This window comes from Haemaphysalis longicornis, unplaced genomic scaffold (genome assembly GCF_048455015.1).
Source record: "Haemaphysalis longicornis isolate Haplotype H1 unplaced genomic scaffold, Haemaphysalis longicornis Haplotype H1 scaffold_5, whole genome shotgun sequence".
Taxonomy (NCBI): domain Eukaryota; kingdom Metazoa; phylum Arthropoda; class Arachnida; order Ixodida; family Ixodidae; genus Haemaphysalis; species Haemaphysalis longicornis.
In genome coordinates, this window is record NW_027526385.1 from 109,923,915 (window position 1) to 109,941,029 (window position 17,115).

Sequence of the window (17,115 nt, forward strand, 5' to 3'; positions counted from 1 at the left end):
CCCTAAACAAATTGTATTAAGATGGTACAAACGGCTACTAACGATACTCACCAGTCATAGTTTGATGATAGATAACATGGACTTCTACGGGAGGCGCGTGGTTGCAGGAAGTCCCAAGAGATAGCGAGTGCTATGCGAAATTTAGCTGAATTCCACGTCCAGAGGGGTGTAACTTGCAAAATCCCGCTGGCCTATTTAAACGCATGTTAGGACAAAAATTGTTATTGGTGTTTCGACAAATGTGTGGGCACCATTTTCAAGCAATAACGAATTGGATATATGAACGGACTGTATAGTTATTGAGGAAAGTGTAAAAAGGCGCAGTTCTCCCGAAATTCTGATGTTCCCTATAGGTGGGTGCTATGGCAAAATGTTCTAGAACCGCATTTAGCTACCTGAGTAAGTTAGCGATATCAAGAAAAATCAGCTGAATATCTCAAATCTCCTTCGATAAAAAAATAAATATCTGAAAAATTATTTCACCGCAGTTCACTCTCTCCGTAGTGTAACTGTTAAAAATTTCCTCAATATTGAGCTCCTACACCGAAATCACAATGGGCTCATGAATTTTGAAGCCGTTTGAACTAGCAGAGTGGCTAGGCGTTGACGTCACCTGTTAGGCATTTTCAGCTTGTCATGCGTGTCATTAATGAATGAATGACCTTTATTTGGGAAGAGGCCTGAGGCCCTGGTGGGGGTTGGGGGGTAAAGGAAAAGGGAAGACCCGTATTACAAATAATGATCACATGACGTTGTAATCGTTTAGAGTTCCTCTTCCGGTTAGCTGCAGGTACGGTTTGAGTGTTCACATAGGCACTGGTCGTTGGTATGTGGAGCACTGTTCACACTGTTCACACTGTTCACACTGTTCACACTGTTCACACGAGGTTCACACGAGTACAGTCGCGTGCACGAAAAAAAAAATTGCCCTTTTCCCGGCGTCGCAGGGCTACATCTTTCAATTCGGCTTTGTGCGTTCGTAGGAATAACATTTATTGGCAAAAATCAAATTGGTAAATGAAGCATGAAACATTTATTGGAAGATCTCTAGAAACCCCATTTTGTTCCGAAATGCAGACCCGCCCAAGCATTGTTGTTTAGGCCAAAACCCTAAAACTGTGTGTTAGATATTCTTTAGGGCTACATATATCAGCTAAGAGCGCTTAGATATGTGAACGGCATTCTCGTTGAAGCCCACGTTTGGCTTTATCAAGAAGTCACTTTGTGCTGGTCGTGAAAACAACATTTATTACAATTCTACAGCATGGGACGCCTAGACTAAGTAAATAAATCTGTATCTAAGAATCGCGATGCCATTCTTACGAATTCGCACACACTTGTTCTGCTCCTAAAAAAGGGTCAGTTTTCTTTCGCTTCTGTTTAAAAGGTTAATTAAGAAGTGACTTTGTGAGACAACTCAGACAAACTATGACGAGATTACCTTTATTCAAGGCAAGAATTTCTACATTGTCGAAGACGTTAGAGGCGAGATGGAAGGCGCTCATGACTTCAGTAAAAGAGGCTGCGATCACCAAAGATAGTTTCTTCTCGCGGACCTCCACTCTTCCCGTTCTGTGATGCCGTAAACGAACCCTCCAGTAGGGGATGAACCTGGAGAGGAAGTCTTTGGCTTTGGCGGAAGGTTGCGCACTATGACACGACCTTCCTCCGGTGTCTTGATGGGAGACATCTTGGTGAAGTACTTCGTGAAGATGTCGAATGAGCTGAAGCCTGTAATGTAGAGTTGCACCCACATGAAGCTAGCAACGTATTCTAAATATGTAAATTATGCGGACACCGTCAAATTCACTTAGACTGTAAGTTTTAAACTCAGCCTCGTGCAAAACGAACGTGGAAATGTCGTCCGTGAGAAATGTTATGATGTCTCCCATTTTGTATGTTTCTAAGGCGTAAAACCGGATTTTGAGTAAGTATAATGAGTGTTATCTTTACTCGAGGTCCAGAAACGACTGATTATGAAGCAGAAATTGCAATTTTGAAATCTCTTGCTGTACCGTGAGAAGCAAATATTTACACTACTCAACCGGAAGTAGTGCCCAATATCGAAGATGTGCACCAAACATTTAGAATAAATAATGCAATGGTACGACATAACCATAACTATGTCGTAGGATAAGTCCGTATACTGACTGTACAAAAAGAACTTGCCACAATTTTTTGTTGGCACTATCAACCTGCTCAGGTCAAGGCGGTTACGTTAGGCATTGAGAGCCCAACTATAATTGAGGAATTAGCTGGCGCTTCTAAAGGCGAACTAGCTTAAGTTGACAGGTCGTGTTATAATTCTGCCTTTTCCAAAGAGGAAACTTTGAAACCACTCTTTTTAGCATCCGTCACCCTTAAAGTGTACTTGCGAGCGCGTGGCCCTACCTACATAAACAAGGCCAAGGTTGCGCTGTTGGCTTCCAAACACCTCAAATGTGAAGAAATGAAGGACGTTTAGCTCACGCTGCACATAAGCAGCAGGAGTGAGAGTGAAATGGTTCCTGTTAATTAGCCGGCAGTTCGGGATCAGCACGTATTGTTCTCTGGGCTGCAGTCTGAAACTCTTGTGTAATAGTGGCACTCACCACAAATGTAGCACTCAGATTCAAACTTGAACGTGCCTTTCTCATATATATATATATATATATATATATATATATATATATATATATATATATATATATATATATATATATATATATATATATATATATATATATATATATATATATATATATGTGTGTGTGTGTGTGTGTGTGTGCCCCAGCTATCATGCACCAAGATTAAAAAAAAAAGAGTAATGACGTAACTTGAAGAAAACCTAGTGCATAATGTTTGCAATACTGTGGAGAAGCAGGCAGCATTTTTTTCGTTAATGAGACTTAACAAATTAATTGTAATTAATTATATAACTCTGGAAGTACCCTCCTATTCACTTAAGTGTCAATGGGGCACTTTTAGGTACTCACGAGGGGCATCTAGCTGCGGTATTTTCAGCGACAAACTAATTGCGTACACATTTGTTCTGACTGATAAAGAAAACCCGCGAAATATAAAAAAAATGTAAACATCCCCCTCGCGAGGGGCACGATCAAATGCAGAGCATTTCCGGGGGCGCACGACGTTAAGTAGTTTGCGTTACGTTATTGTTTCATTGCGTAGCACCACTGGTTGAAGGTCTTGATTCCATCTCGTGCAATGGAGACTCGACGACGGCAACTGCTTTCGAGAGAGCGCTGCGATGAGTGCGTTCCAGCCTCGCCGACACCCGCCTTTATCACTCCACGATCGCGCCACGCACGCGCGATGCTGACGTCACGATCACGCCACAGATGTTGTTGATCCCGCGACGCGCGCGCCCCCACCCGTTGGGCGCGAACCGACCGCGGAGGGAGCGCGCGATGTGAGCGGAGAGTAGGCGAGGAGGAGCGGGGGAGAGGGCGCACCTGCGAGCGATGCGGACTATTACGGACGCCTAGAACGGGTGACATCGTGAGTTAAAGAAATGCTCTGCATTTAAAATACCACGTGACAGCGCCTCCGCGTGCATCGTAAAGAAATTCCCTCAAACAAGCTGCCTCTGAGTTAGCCATAATGAAATAAACAAAAGAAAGAGGAAATCGCTACCGAGTTTAAGCCTTATCTGCACACGCACCCCGCAAAACTTGCTTTTGCTGCTCCTTCCATGCATGCCATTATCAAGGTGATTGGCTGTCTCTTCGGGCGGGTGACAGGCGAAGCAGTTGCTTTCTATCAGCTTATTTGGTGAAGCTGCTTTACAATTCACGCGAAAGCGCCGTCACGTGGTATTTTTCATATTTCGCGGGTTTTCTTTATCATTCAGAATTAATGAGTACGCAATTAATTCGTCGATGAAAATAGCGCAGTTAGATGCCCCTCGTGGGTACCTACACGTGCTTCATTGACACTTTAGTGGATAGGATAGTAATTCTCGAGTTAGATAATTAATTACAAATAATTAGTTATGTCTTATTAACAAAAAAAAATACTGTCCGCTTCTCCACAGTGCTGCAAACATTATGCACTAGGGTTTCTTCGAGTAACGCCCTTGCTCTTTTATAAAATATTGGTGCATGATAGCTGGCACACCTTGTATGTCATAATCATCATCATTATCACGAGCTTGTTTGTGTGCACTGCACGACGAAAGCCTCTCCCAAAGATGAGGGGCCCGTTGAGCAAATACAGAAAGATAGATTGGCAGTCGTCAACGCCTAAGGAGGCATAGGTGAATGATTATGCTTTTTTAAATTACGGTTAGTGAAGTTAGCACTTTTTAAAGTTATGCGACAAGGAAAGAAAGGAAGAAAAACACGCGCCCAGGGTGGGGACCGAACCCACGCCTTTCGATTTGGTCTAGAATGCCTTACGAATGCTTTTCCTCAACGAGCCCCTCATTTTCTAACCATATTATTCTGCGAAAGCCTAGCGAGGGTCTGGGTTCTGGCAGTTTCGATGCCAAGGTAGCATAAGAGGGTTTCCCGCCAGTTTCCCCTCATGACAGGCTGCAGACGTTCGAGTCATGCCCCGGGGGTTGTAAAGAAGGTCCCCTTCTCCCAGTGCAGTCAGAGTGGCTCTGGCTACCACCCTGGAGCGTCAGATACAGCTGTAGTAAATATAAATACCCCAAAAAGTGAAGGATAACACAGTCGCCCAGATAGCCGAATTGGTAAAACATTCGAGCATCGGCAAAAACGAACAATTTCGTGGTCCCCGCCGGGTTCAGGTATCCGCCATGGAGTTTCTGAATGTAACAAAACCGGTATAACTCGTCATATTGCCGTTCAACAATGGGTAACGCGCTGTTCGTCTGAGAAAGCAAACGCAGCTCGCGATCGGAAAGCATCTATAGCTGTAGACATAGCCCCAGCCGTAAGCGCGCTTTGACTGATGGCCTATGAGCCTTGCGTGCAAGAGAGAAGGGTAGAAAGAAGGAATAAACTGAATTGGTCACTCACTCACCTTCATTGTACTTGTAGATGCTTTTGTCAAACCTGAAGCCATCCCCACCGTTGGCGATGAAAGAGGTAGTGATGATGTGGTACCTCCTGTTAGGCAGAACATCGTGGTACCTTGGCACTCTGCATCGGGCGCACAAAATCCCCAGCCATGCCACTCGCCGGTCGTTCGGGCGAGCGAGGTCGTAGATCACACGCATTCCTGGTGGAGAGGGGAGTCTTTTAGTATAAAAATTGATAGCGATGGTTAAACTGCGTGGACGTTGCTGGAATATCAAGTACACAAAAAACAAAGTCAATTGAGGTGTACAGCCTCGTGTAAATCAATGAAGTGACCTGTTCCTTTGGGGAAGAGGAAAAGAGGATATACGCGCTGAGAAACTGGGGGAGGCAACTTCAAAGTGGGAAACATTGTCAAATCACTGGGTCAACAATCGTTTTAATTTTAATAACACGTACCATTGTTGGAATGCCACCGATTACTCTGTTTAACATAATGCAAGACAATGTTCTGACAACTTCAGCTGGTATGATTAAAGTTTCCTTGTTTCTCACCTCATTCCACCAATTCCACAAGGGAACAGTCTAGCGCCTGGTTTTAGATGCGACTCCATCTCATTCACTCGCCTTGTCCCTCCATACGGCGTTGCTGTTGTCCGTCCACACCCCTCCCCCATTCTCCTCGCCGCGCGAGCTGCGCTCTCCGCCGCTCACCCCCTCTCCTTTCCGACTGCGAACACTCTCTCGCGAGGGTCATTTGATTGATCCGATTTTGGCTTGGCTTTGCTTGGTTTGACCTGGATTAGATTGGATTTGGATTGGATTGGATTAAAGTGGATTGTGTTGGATTGTGTTGCATCATAGCCGCGCCACGTTGCGTCATAGCCGCGGCAGGGGGTTCACGGCACGTTTCACGTGATGGTAGAATCAACCTAACGGAAACAACAACGGAACCCCTTATGCGTCGCATCTACACAGGGGTTCCCGCGAGGGGAGGTGGGAGTAATTTTTTCCTTTGGAGGTTACTACAGTTAACGTGTTCGTGGGTGCTCATCAGCGCCTGAATCTGAACTTAAGTTTTATGTTGCCCAAATTGACAAAAATTTTAAATTGTAATTATAACTGCAAGCGGAGAAGCGGTTCCCCTAGGGACATATCTTTTTGTAGTTTTTCTGCGTGGGCACGCAGTGGAAATACTCACCCGACACCTGCAAAAACTTTCCATTTAGGTCAGGCCACCAGGTGAAGTTTGAAACTCCGTACTCAAACATCTGATACAACTGCGCACCGGTCATGTTCATGGTGACGAGCTCGCTGTCGTATGGCATAGCACCTAGCAGGTCCCCCAACGTGACGTTGGCTGAAAGAAAAAGAACAGCAGTCGTAAATTGTGCGAAATGCGCGAAAACGTTGCACTGTGTCCTCACCCACTCTGCAGAAACTACGGCCCATTGCTGAGCAATTAATACTAACATATCACTTCACCTAGGCGTCGTTGACTATATATTGTCAATACTGTTGCCTTCTCTGCACAGCTTAATGAAATTGAAGTTACGGTTTTCAACACACATGAAATTGTGAAATGAAGAGGAAACCACAAAGCGGGAGGAATTGGCAACGCCGGCCGCTAACCCCGCCGTAACAAGCCGTTTTGTACACGTTTACGGAAATATACAGAAATCACTCGTCCTCATTTTACCTCCTGAAGAAGGCGCGTTAGGCTTAAGCTGATGTGCACTTTTTTCGAGAGTAGTGTGCTCCGGTAAGCCCCAGAGCGGCTTTTCCTGCCAATTAGCACGGATGTCTTCCGCACCTTGATTTTCCCTTTTGCGAAGTTACCATTTCTGAAGTGGAAAACACTTTATTTAATCGTCTGGTGTAATTGCCTGTTGTGTTGTTTGGTACTTGAGCGTTTGGGTGTGGTTTTAAAAGAGAGAAAAAAAAAAACAACAACACATAAAAGAGTGATTATAACGGCATTGCAGAAGAAAGGACCTGAATGGGAGCGCCGGCACTTGTTAATCAGCAAAAGAAGCTCAGCTATACAAATGCGTAAACTGTAGTCAGCCACGTGCTTACAACGACGGCCTTACAGTTCTCTCTAATGGAGTCCCGGGCCATCCCTCCATTGACGACGGCGGCGTTGTAGTCCGACCAGGCGTAGTCCAGCTTGCTTCTCCTGTTGGTGTAGAAGTCAAGGAAGGAGTCGGCCATGAGATTGATCGAATTGCATTCCATGAAGCGGCAGATTTTCTCGTTGGCTTCGAGCAACACCTTCGTTGAGCCCACAACTTTCCTAATGGCAGCATCCACGATTCTTTTGTACGGCATCAATGCGCGAAGGAACTTCTGATCTTGAGAGCATGGAGGAGAAAAAGAAGGAAAGGCAAAAGCCAGTTGTTACGTTTTTCAGGGAACTTGGTGGAAAAGCGATATTATCCTACCTTTTGGGTTTATATATACACAAGCACACACAAAGACACGCACACACACTTTTACTTTCATATTTAGCACTCCACAGAAATTAGAGTGGAGCGGGGTCAAGCTGAAGATGGTGAGCATGAGGTGAATGCCGGGATGTGCAGAAAAAAAGAAAATGTTTCCGTGTACGTAGGCGAACGCCGCACCATATCATTTAAAGGAGAAATAAAGACAAAACACAACTTTGTGTTATTTGAAAGATTTCGTGTTTTATAGTGCCCCCAGCGCTTGACCGAATGCAAACAATGCTTTGGTCACTGAGAAATGAGTTATTTTAAGTTAAAATTTTGATTTTACCGTTAAATCATGCGTTTTTGTGATCTGCAATGACATCACAGGGCCTTGTTTACCGTTAGTGAACCTAGATGGCGCCACCACACTGCGGCAAGCCATTTTCTGCTTTTCGTTTGCTTGTAAACGTATTTGTACCAGGCTTGTTTTGTTCACGGAGACAATCGTTTCGTGAGACGTGGTGCTCTCTCGACAAATCCGGTCACGTAAGACATCGTCGCTTGCGTTAATCGGCCAGTGTCATCTGAAACAACCCCAAAGCCCCGCAGTCAGCGCAGTCCCTTGCAGCTAAACCAAGCGTAGTGCCCGCAGTACCAACAGCAGCACACGCATCGGTATTTCTATGTTAACGTGTGCTTTCATAACTTCCACTGGTTGTGTCATCACTCTTAGGGCTTTAAAAAGAATGTGCCCTAAATTTAAGCGCAAATAGGTCGTTCGGCAAGCTTATGAGCTCTGCCTAATTTGCGTTTCCTTTTGCCGCTCTCAGACAATCTCAGAGCTGCCTGGTATGACATCATAGGTTCTGTTGCGGGAAATGAGCTAGTGGGTCGCATGGTCATTCCCTTTTTTCCTTATTATGTATCTTGTTTGTGCGAAGTTTACGTTGAAAGTGGTGTCAGTATGATTCTAACGAGGCAATCTTTTGAATGAATTAAACGTGTGTTTTCTCTTCAAGGTCCCTTTAAAGATCAGAGAGCAGAGCTTCTTTTATCCCATTCAAAATGTTTCCAACTTGAAACTTTGGCAAACGTTTTATGTGTTTTCATCGTTCTTGCTTTTACATAACGTGTAGAAACAAGAATTTGGACCATTGTACGAAAGCTGCGATTTTTTTCCCTTTTATAAAAATAAATCGAATAAATTTAGATACACTTGGACATGCACAATTGAACATTACCTCATACGTCATTTCGTTTCGCAATTGGACTGGATATGCATCAAATTTTGCGGGAGATCTGACAAGCAACTTTAGTCCTCACGTACGAGGTAATATTGCGGTGGGCGCAATTTTATATCATTACTTGTAAATTATGTATAAAAAAACGTAGCCTAAGCAGCTGTTTTATTTTCCCAAGGAAAATCAGTCCTTACAGTTCTTTACTGCCTATGCTTGATGCTTTTGCAGACTGGCAATAGAAAAACGCGCCAGCATTGCAAATACAGTGAAGACTCGGGCTTATATTCGCAAGGGGGAGCCATCTCCGTCTAAACTAATGAAAGTTCGACCTAATGCAAGTGAAGTACAACAACATTTCATTTTGATTGGCCAGCAGTACCGCATATTAGCGATGTATTACTTGAAGGAGTTCGTGATTGCAGTCTCCCGTTCCTACTTGAATGCGGCAGACAGACCTTTTTGCTCCAACGATCGATTGTATTCCAAAGCCTCTTCTACACCTTCTTAAAAAGTGAGAAATGGACACTTGGCAATAAATCCAGTTATGACTTCCGCGCAGACTGCCCCACTGGTGCTCCGACCTTCTCTTTTGCGTCCTCACTGGAAGTGACAGGTTCGGCGCATGTGACCGGACATTAGATGTCCTTTTCTGTCAGCGCCCCACACACCATTGCAATCGCCTCCACGTCAACGTAGTCCGCATCAACGTCTTCTAAATTGTCGGCCTTGGGTGTCATAGGTTGGCTTACCTCAGATGGTCTAATACGGACCGTACCATTTTCGAGTAGTACCTTTGGAAACCAAATGATTCGACGCACTTTGCCTTCCGTCTTAAACTACCTCGTCGCCAATAAGATTACTACTGAGCATGCAAACAGCGCTGTATTAAAAATTTCTTCCTTACAGCAGAATTATTTATGAAAAACTGTGTATAATGATGCTACAAAAACAATTTTCTCTGGAAAGATGTACTTTGTAATGCCCGTTGCTGTCTGTAACCAGGGTTCGTACTTTGTCAAGTGAATTAATTTCACTTTTTTCCGTGCCCCCCGCTTGTCAGAATAGTTTTATCTTATCGTATCTTACCTGCTCTCTCCGTTCTTTTTAATAGCGGTGCGTTTAAGTTTTAGTTCCACCCGGCCCTGGCGTCACTCAGAACTCGTGGCAGGAAAATGGAGAAAAAAAATGCTAGGGAAAGACATTTAGAGGAAGCGGTGAGGTGGCGAACAGCTGACGAACACGTGCGGGGAGTGCTCGCCTCAAGGAAAAAAAATGGCCGCGTATCTGCTCCTTTTGTTGGAAATGTCTTCAAAAGACGATAGTCTTTGTAGACATTGGCCAAGGAAATGCCCCCCTCCACTTTCCCGCTCATCTCTCATGCTGTTCCTGTTCCGTCGCGCTCATCCCAAGGTAAACACACTAAAGGTTTGCTCAAGGCGATTTGAATTCACCGCGTTCCACTGCTACAGGCGGGGTTCCTCGATGCCAGCGCTGCAGTACGGCGGAGACGCGCGTGAATAGAGGCCGCCGTCTTCAAGGTTTATAGAACCGCGTTGCCGTGCTCCACGCACGTTTCAAGCAGAACGCGAAACCTAGCTAGTAGAACCTTTCTTTGCTGTTGCCGCGTGATTCCTCATATGCCGCCCGGAGGTGGCGCGGGCAACAGCAGGTGGTACGCGTTGTTCTGCAGTAGATGTAGAATATCATTTGCTACCGAACAACCAAGCATCCAGGAATTTTTTTAATGAAGGAACACTAAATATCTCTTGTGTACTAACTTCCTGTTTTATATTTGCGTAATGTCTTGTTCTTGTTCAACAAAGGTGACAAGTATGAACATATAAACCGGGCTTAGACGTTTACATTTCTCTGTGAGTATATAGGACTATTGCGCAGTAAGCATTTTACTTTGGCCGGGTGGCTGAATCGAGTTACAGACGGACAGACAGACAGACAAACAGACATACAGACAGACCAAAATTTCTGGGTTTAAGTAGCCCAAGGAAGAATATAGTCTTTAAAAAAATAGCAGTGGCTTAGCTCAGCTATGCCAGGATATACGTAGCGTGAGCTAAGGTTCAGCACCCGTACTCCAATTGCATTGGATTTCAATCCAACACAACCCAATTTAATCCAATCCAATGCAATCCAAGCCAATCCGATCCGATCTAAAACAATCCAATGCTTCTCGCGCTTGCGCAGAACGGCCCTTCACGGCACACGCGAAACCGCTCAACCTCGGCCAGTGTAGCTTACGCTACAAAACGCTTCCCGTGGTCAGAATCGAACCTGAGCCCTTCGTATTATGAAGCTTACGTCTATCCGATTCCACTATCATCGCATTCGGAGCGCTGAGCACTGACTTTGTATTCGTAGCGTGGGTGTTGGATATTAACGCTGGGATTGTTGAAATAGACTTCGACTTTGAACTTTGGTAGTTGGGATTTTGGGCTTTAGGAGAATTTGTGGACTTTGATTTGAGACAGTTAGCATTGACAAAGCTTCGCTTTTACCAGCGTAGCAGTTGAAGCTTAAGTACTATTCGTTCTGAGCGTCACTCAAAAATCGGTGCACCTCATTGGAAAGGAGGAATACGCTAAGCTATGGAGTCTGAGTGGAAGGGGAGAGGAGGCAAGGATCCGACGTACAGGTGTGGAGAGTGCGCGGCGCGGCGCTGATGTTTGGGTGGGGAGGTGCGCGTCAGTAATTGGCTGCGCCATGTGATGACATGCTCTGACGTGCAGGTGTACTTCTAGTTGAGACAGACGACGTGCGCTTGGAGGAATCAATTCTACTGAGAAGATGGAGACCTCTAAAAAATGCGAAGGCAAATCTAGAGAAGACCTCCACCTCCGCTGTTTTCTCAGTCTTCGCATCTTGATTGGGAAGGGGCTGAATGGTGTTTTTTTTTTGCCGAGGCGGCGTATCTGCGTGTGTAGGCAGGGGGTATGTTTCTGCGGCAGGGTGTCGGGTGTCAAGCCACCGGTGCGGGGGCGCGTGTGTCAAATTATGCAGGGCAGAACAGACCCGAGCTCAAGGGACCTTTTTATACATAGACATCTATACATTTTGGCCGGACGTGATCCTATAGTTCTTATTATCCGCGAATTTCAATTATTGAATTTAGGATAACGAGCTTTCATCGCACAATCTAGTTAATATTGAAGTCGATGATTCGTACACTGATGGCTTGATATAAAGAACTAAATTAGAAAATAAAGCATCGATTTCATAAATTCTGTAATAGCGGTCATTACGCCACACAGCCAGACCTCTCATAGGAAGGCCTAATAGAATACGGCTGCCAACGCATGCTCTTCTTGAAACCGCTCTCCCAAACCTGAAACACGCTGTCTAGATTTACGATGTCTTCGGTGGATACGTCTCCACAGTCCGCCGGATGAATAGCGCGGCCCGTGACGAAAGGAGTAACCATAATCCTTTTTCTCTCAAGACGACTTCACACCACCCCAGACCATTGCGTCATTTTATTTTCTGCGGTCTAATGATCCGCCATATACGAGCAGTACGCTACGTCGTGTCTCGTTCTACTACTGGCCAAAGCGTGGGAGCAGATGACGAGCCACGGTTTCTTATCGTGATCACAATCATGATCCCACTCATAGCGTTGCTCAGATTGGTTAAAATAAGGTCGTGATGATGATGATGAGGATGATGATGATGATGCCTGGAATGATTTTAGGTCGGTAGGTGCAAGCGTGCGTGCTCGCGCACAAACGGTCATTTCGTATGTAGCGAGGCATATATCATATTCTATGTAAGTAAATGTGAAACCTTACCTTGACGAACACTCTGGTCGAGCAGTATGGGATTTCCTTTCCACTGGATTATCTGTCCTGCCCGGTTTACCAGAATATCAAGATAGCCCAGGTATTTGCCGAAGCGATAGTCTTGCACAATTAGGACACGTGAACCATCCCGTCTCGTGATAACGTACGGATAGGGTCCTTCTACTATACTTATATCCTCCTTCGTCGGTGGCGTTCCTAAAGAAGAAAAGCAGGGGTACCAGACATTTACATTAAGGGTTTGTCAAGTATGTGAGATTGCAAGGAAATGCATTGACGCACATTGCTTGCCAAGAAATATATTACCAGTGGCAAGGAAAGCGCGTGAATTTTTAATATATATGTGCTTTGTCTGAGTGCCCCTTTTAGGGACAATGCATTTAGATGTAAAAAAACAGGTTCATAAAATGTATAAGGGTGACGCAGAATGGGACCCCGTCTTTTAGTCTAGGGAGATATGGTGAGAGATGTCATTGATTTTATGTTAACTCTAGCGTTCAGAGCTTGCTATTTATTTTGCTGCTGCTAAAATAAATCTACCCTGTTGCACAAAAAAGATTGCTCATCAGAAATAACCGCTGCATATGTTATTGTGCTTTGAGTATTCTTACTCCAGTAAATTATTTAATTATCATAATAAACGTTCTTTGTAACAAAAAATATGTTAATATCAGCTGAAGCCTAGAAAACCGCGAAAATTACCAACATAGAGAACGTTGATGAAGTCACATACATGTGACAATCGCTTTCATTAGTGTGAGTGAAAGGAGCCAGAAATCAATTTTTTCTGGTCAATTTTAGAGAACGAGGAAACGCAAATTTGGAACGTCGACTCAGCAATTCCTCTAGACAAGAGAAAACATACTTCCAGACACTGACAGTCTGGCGCTTGAGCAGTCGTTCCTACTCCAGCAAGTGAAATTCTTGAATCCAATTTACGCAAAAAAACTCACCGGATGCCATCGCTCTTAAATAAACAGTACATAAAAATTAAGCCTCCGTGAATATAAGATATTCATCACCGACACAAAGTCCAGCACCACCATACGCGAACGGACAAACCTGAAGATGTAGGCCATTGCTCTTCAAACACCCCCGGCTCTTCTTTCTAAACTAATCGCCAACACGAAAACACAAGCCATTTTTAAATCTATACCACCTCTTCAAAATTGTCAGACAAAGAACTATAAAGGACAGGATCTTGTGACAGTTTCTGATTTCAATGCAGCCCACACTGTTTGTGGCGACCATCGTGACACCAAGAAAGGTCAGCAACTATAAAAAATTTGACAGTTAACCTTCATTTGTGCCACACCGTCCACCCATGCCGTCCGCGTGTGCCACGGTATCTGAAGCAACACTACCCCAAAACTTAACGCTGATACATGTGCCCAAGAACACAACCTGGCAGTGCCTTTCAGAAACCTTGGGAAGAGATCACTACGTCATACATCTGCAACCACCCTACTAAAACACTAGAAGACAGCCAACAGGGACCGCTCGTTTTAGCGACTAGCAAATATTCCGGGAAGGATGGCCGACGCGGGCTATTCAAAACTTATAGTTTGTACTGCGACTGGTGAAGGCCGTTTGAAAACGCACAGATGACATCCCGCTAACCGAATACTACCCATCCATAGACAAATCTCGTGCAGCTCTGAAAGGACAGGAGGAGGCTCAACACGCATAGGAAAAAAAAAAAAAAAACGGAAGACGAATCGCAAATTGCATGTACGGATCGCTCAAATAAAGCTAACAGCTGCCATATACGCGAGCATCTCAGCCAAAAGGACTGGTCGCTGTTCTCATTCAAGCTCTTCGGAACTTGTGGTCCCCGGCGAGCCTGGCATCTCCTCCGTTACAAGACAACTCCGCAGGCTTGTCACCAATTACCACGGATCGGAATGAGACATGACCAAACACCCTAGAAAACAGAGGCAAGGGTTGACAGTAACCCAGCAACCTTCTTCCAAATAATACATAGGTGCCCCCAACACCCAAGTGGATGCGAATTTCTCGCTGATAGCAATAGAAGCAGCATTCGCAGCTTCAAAGAAAGACACGCGAGCGAAGGAGAAAAGGTCCAATAAGGTCCCCCAGCATGGAAAATTCTATTAACGACAAGTGGGCTGGCGGCAGGGCTATAAAAAAACATTCCTTTGCCAAATAACATATACGGCTTCCGGTCGCACAGTTCAATCCAATATATACTTCTAAAGATAAGAGACGACGTAATCAGCTCGAAACCACACAGAACCGTGGCACCCTCACCCTGGACCTGGACAGCAACGGTGCGTTCAAAAAAGGCACCTACTAAACCACACTACAGGGACCAGCGTCCATCAACTGCAGACAACGAATATAGGATTATTCCACCGCGTTTATCGCCAACCGCACCGCAACCATAAAAACTGGACACCTTTGTTCGGCCGCATTTAGGACAATCCCTTCCAGTACCCGTCAAGGGTCCGTGATTTCCCCGCTTCTGTTTAACGTAGAAATAAATTACATTGCCCCCCCCCCCACCCCCCCCACCTCTAATACAGCGTATCCCCGAACAGCAGCACGCACTGAATGCCAAAGGCCTCACCCCTGGGTGAGCAGCAAGGTACAATGCAAGACGCCTTTGAAGAAGCACACCGCTATCTGCCCTCAAGGTCTTTGAGGGTGTTCCGGACAAGTCCCCCTTGTTACGCTTCGCACTACAAAGGCAAAAAACGTAAACAAAGCCTCCTAGACAAGGCCTCAAAAATACCGCAAAAACCAGTCCCAAACCTCTTTGAAATCCGCATTCTTGGTCTTACTATCTCAAAAAAAACGGATCGGGTCTTCAAACCATCGCAACTATCCACAAGAAACTTTGTCAACTCTTGCATCAAATCCAGCGTGTTTCACATTGAACATTCAGCATGCAGGAAACCGTCAAGCTACGCATTTATCTAAGGGACACTGAAGGCTGAATGAACTTTTCTTTTACGTGAAGGATTAGACGTTTTGTAGGCTTCTTGGCATTTTTAGAACGAGCGACTATGCGTTATTTGCTGAAAAACAAATAAATATAGCTGACATTTCACTCTCCCATTTCTTTTTTCATTTTTGATCACGTAGCCCATGCGTCTTAAAGGAGGAGCGAAACACCGGTGCGGTATAGAGTAAAAACTTGGCGCAAGGCGCCCTCACGCGGACAACGCTGGCTGTTACGTCTCGAAGTTATGGGCGACTCGGACAACTTTTCTCTGGCCGAAGAGGTTGGCTTGGACTTTTATGATTTGTCACCGACGGCAAGAGAAATGTTCATAAATGCTCAAGCGGCCAGTGTGCCCGCTCGCCTACACCAGCCACCCAGACTCCTTCTAACCGGCCGCGAGCGAAGACCCTACTGAATTGACAAGCGCTATTTCGAATATCGTGCAATCGTTCGAGAGGGCGCCTTCGCCTGACCTCGCCTGTCGATCACGGCCTTCTCACATTCTCTTCTCTCGCGCGCACCTAGCACGGAATAAAAAATAGGGGCTGTCTTTCCGGCAGCCGTTTCGCGTGCAGTCCTCGCGAGCCAGGGTCTCCCGGGCTTAAATGTAGCAAGGGTATACAGCTGAGCGATGAATGCTTTACGTATTGTTTATAACAGCGGCTCGCGGCGAACAGAGGAGCACAAGGTCGGATCGGTCGACTAACCACCTGCAGTGAGCACTACATTTCTCGGGGGCGGTACGCATCAAACCGGGCTCAGGAACGTCTTCCCAATAGCAGCATCCACGCTCTGAGAACGCCGGATTGGAAGCTCATACGGGTGGCTCAGTTACCCACATGAAGTGCATCTTGTTCCTTTCCCAGTCCTGTCATAAACGCAGCACTATCTCTTCACGAAATTTGCGAACTATATGTTTACAGACTTTAAAATTCTATCCACCATTTCAAGTGATTGAACCTTGAACAGTGTTTTTTTTTTCGATTATTCCCTCCCTTCCTTTGTGTCCCTCTCCTTCCCCAACACGGCATTCATGCCCGCTCTGATAATAAATGTATTCCCATCCTAGGGTATTGACTTGGCTGATTGCGCAGCATTGCTTTTCGAAAACGAAACTGAAAATATGGTTGCTAACTGAAGGTGACTTTAAGCAACCAGTCTCGCAATGTATAAAAGATGTTGTCAGCGCTTTATAAGTTAAATTACCTGACGGAAACCGTTGATTTGCATTTATTTCCCGTGCTCAACCAGTAACGAACTGCTAACTGCTTATTTCTGGAAAAAAAAAATATCGATGCTTCTCTTATGAGCTCAGCTCTCTTTATACCTTTCTCTCTCTCTCTCTCTGTCTCTCCCACTTTATCCTGCCACTCCCCCTCTACTTCCCTTCCCCTGCACTGGGTTGTATGCAGGTGAGCTCCCTGCCGAGCTAAAAATATATTGATTAGCCGGATCGCATTAGCAATCTTGATTAGCCGGATCGAATTGGCATGCCATATTTGGCCCTTGAGTCGACCGAAAAATCCAAGCTGCACACCGCCTTACTACAATCCTATAAAAGCCCTTTCGGGTTATCCCCCAAAGTTCCACGAAGATAGAGCAGCTCATAATACAAGCGAATAACTACAGGAGGTGCATTCCATTTTACATGAGCAACGTATTAAAATAACACCTACAGTA

General features: G+C 45.2%; 1 protein-coding gene across 2 annotated transcripts in view; it reads right to left on the bottom strand.

Annotated features, from left to right (window-relative positions):
- Window positions 1-1,427: 1,427 nt before the first annotated feature.
- The window catches only part of LOC144138682 (protein 5NUC-like), a 47,411-nt gene continuing 31,723 nt past the window's right edge, over window positions 1,428-17,115 (bottom strand). Inside the window, exons 5-9 of one of the 2 annotated variants that reach the window (XM_077671082.1) lie at window positions 12,459-12,665; window positions 7,079-7,339; window positions 6,187-6,345; window positions 4,990-5,187; window positions 1,428-1,731 (exon numbers count right to left, since the gene is read on the bottom strand). In XM_077671082.1, the coding sequence (XP_077527208.1) occupies window positions 1,529-1,731; window positions 4,990-5,187; window positions 6,187-6,345; window positions 7,079-7,339; window positions 12,459-12,665 (1,028 nt within the window). In that variant the 3' untranslated portion in view covers window positions 1,428-1,528. The remainder of the gene's footprint in view (window positions 1,732-4,989; window positions 5,188-6,186; window positions 6,346-7,078; window positions 7,340-12,458; window positions 12,666-17,115) is intronic. The other variant, XM_077671083.1, reaches the window with a different exon arrangement.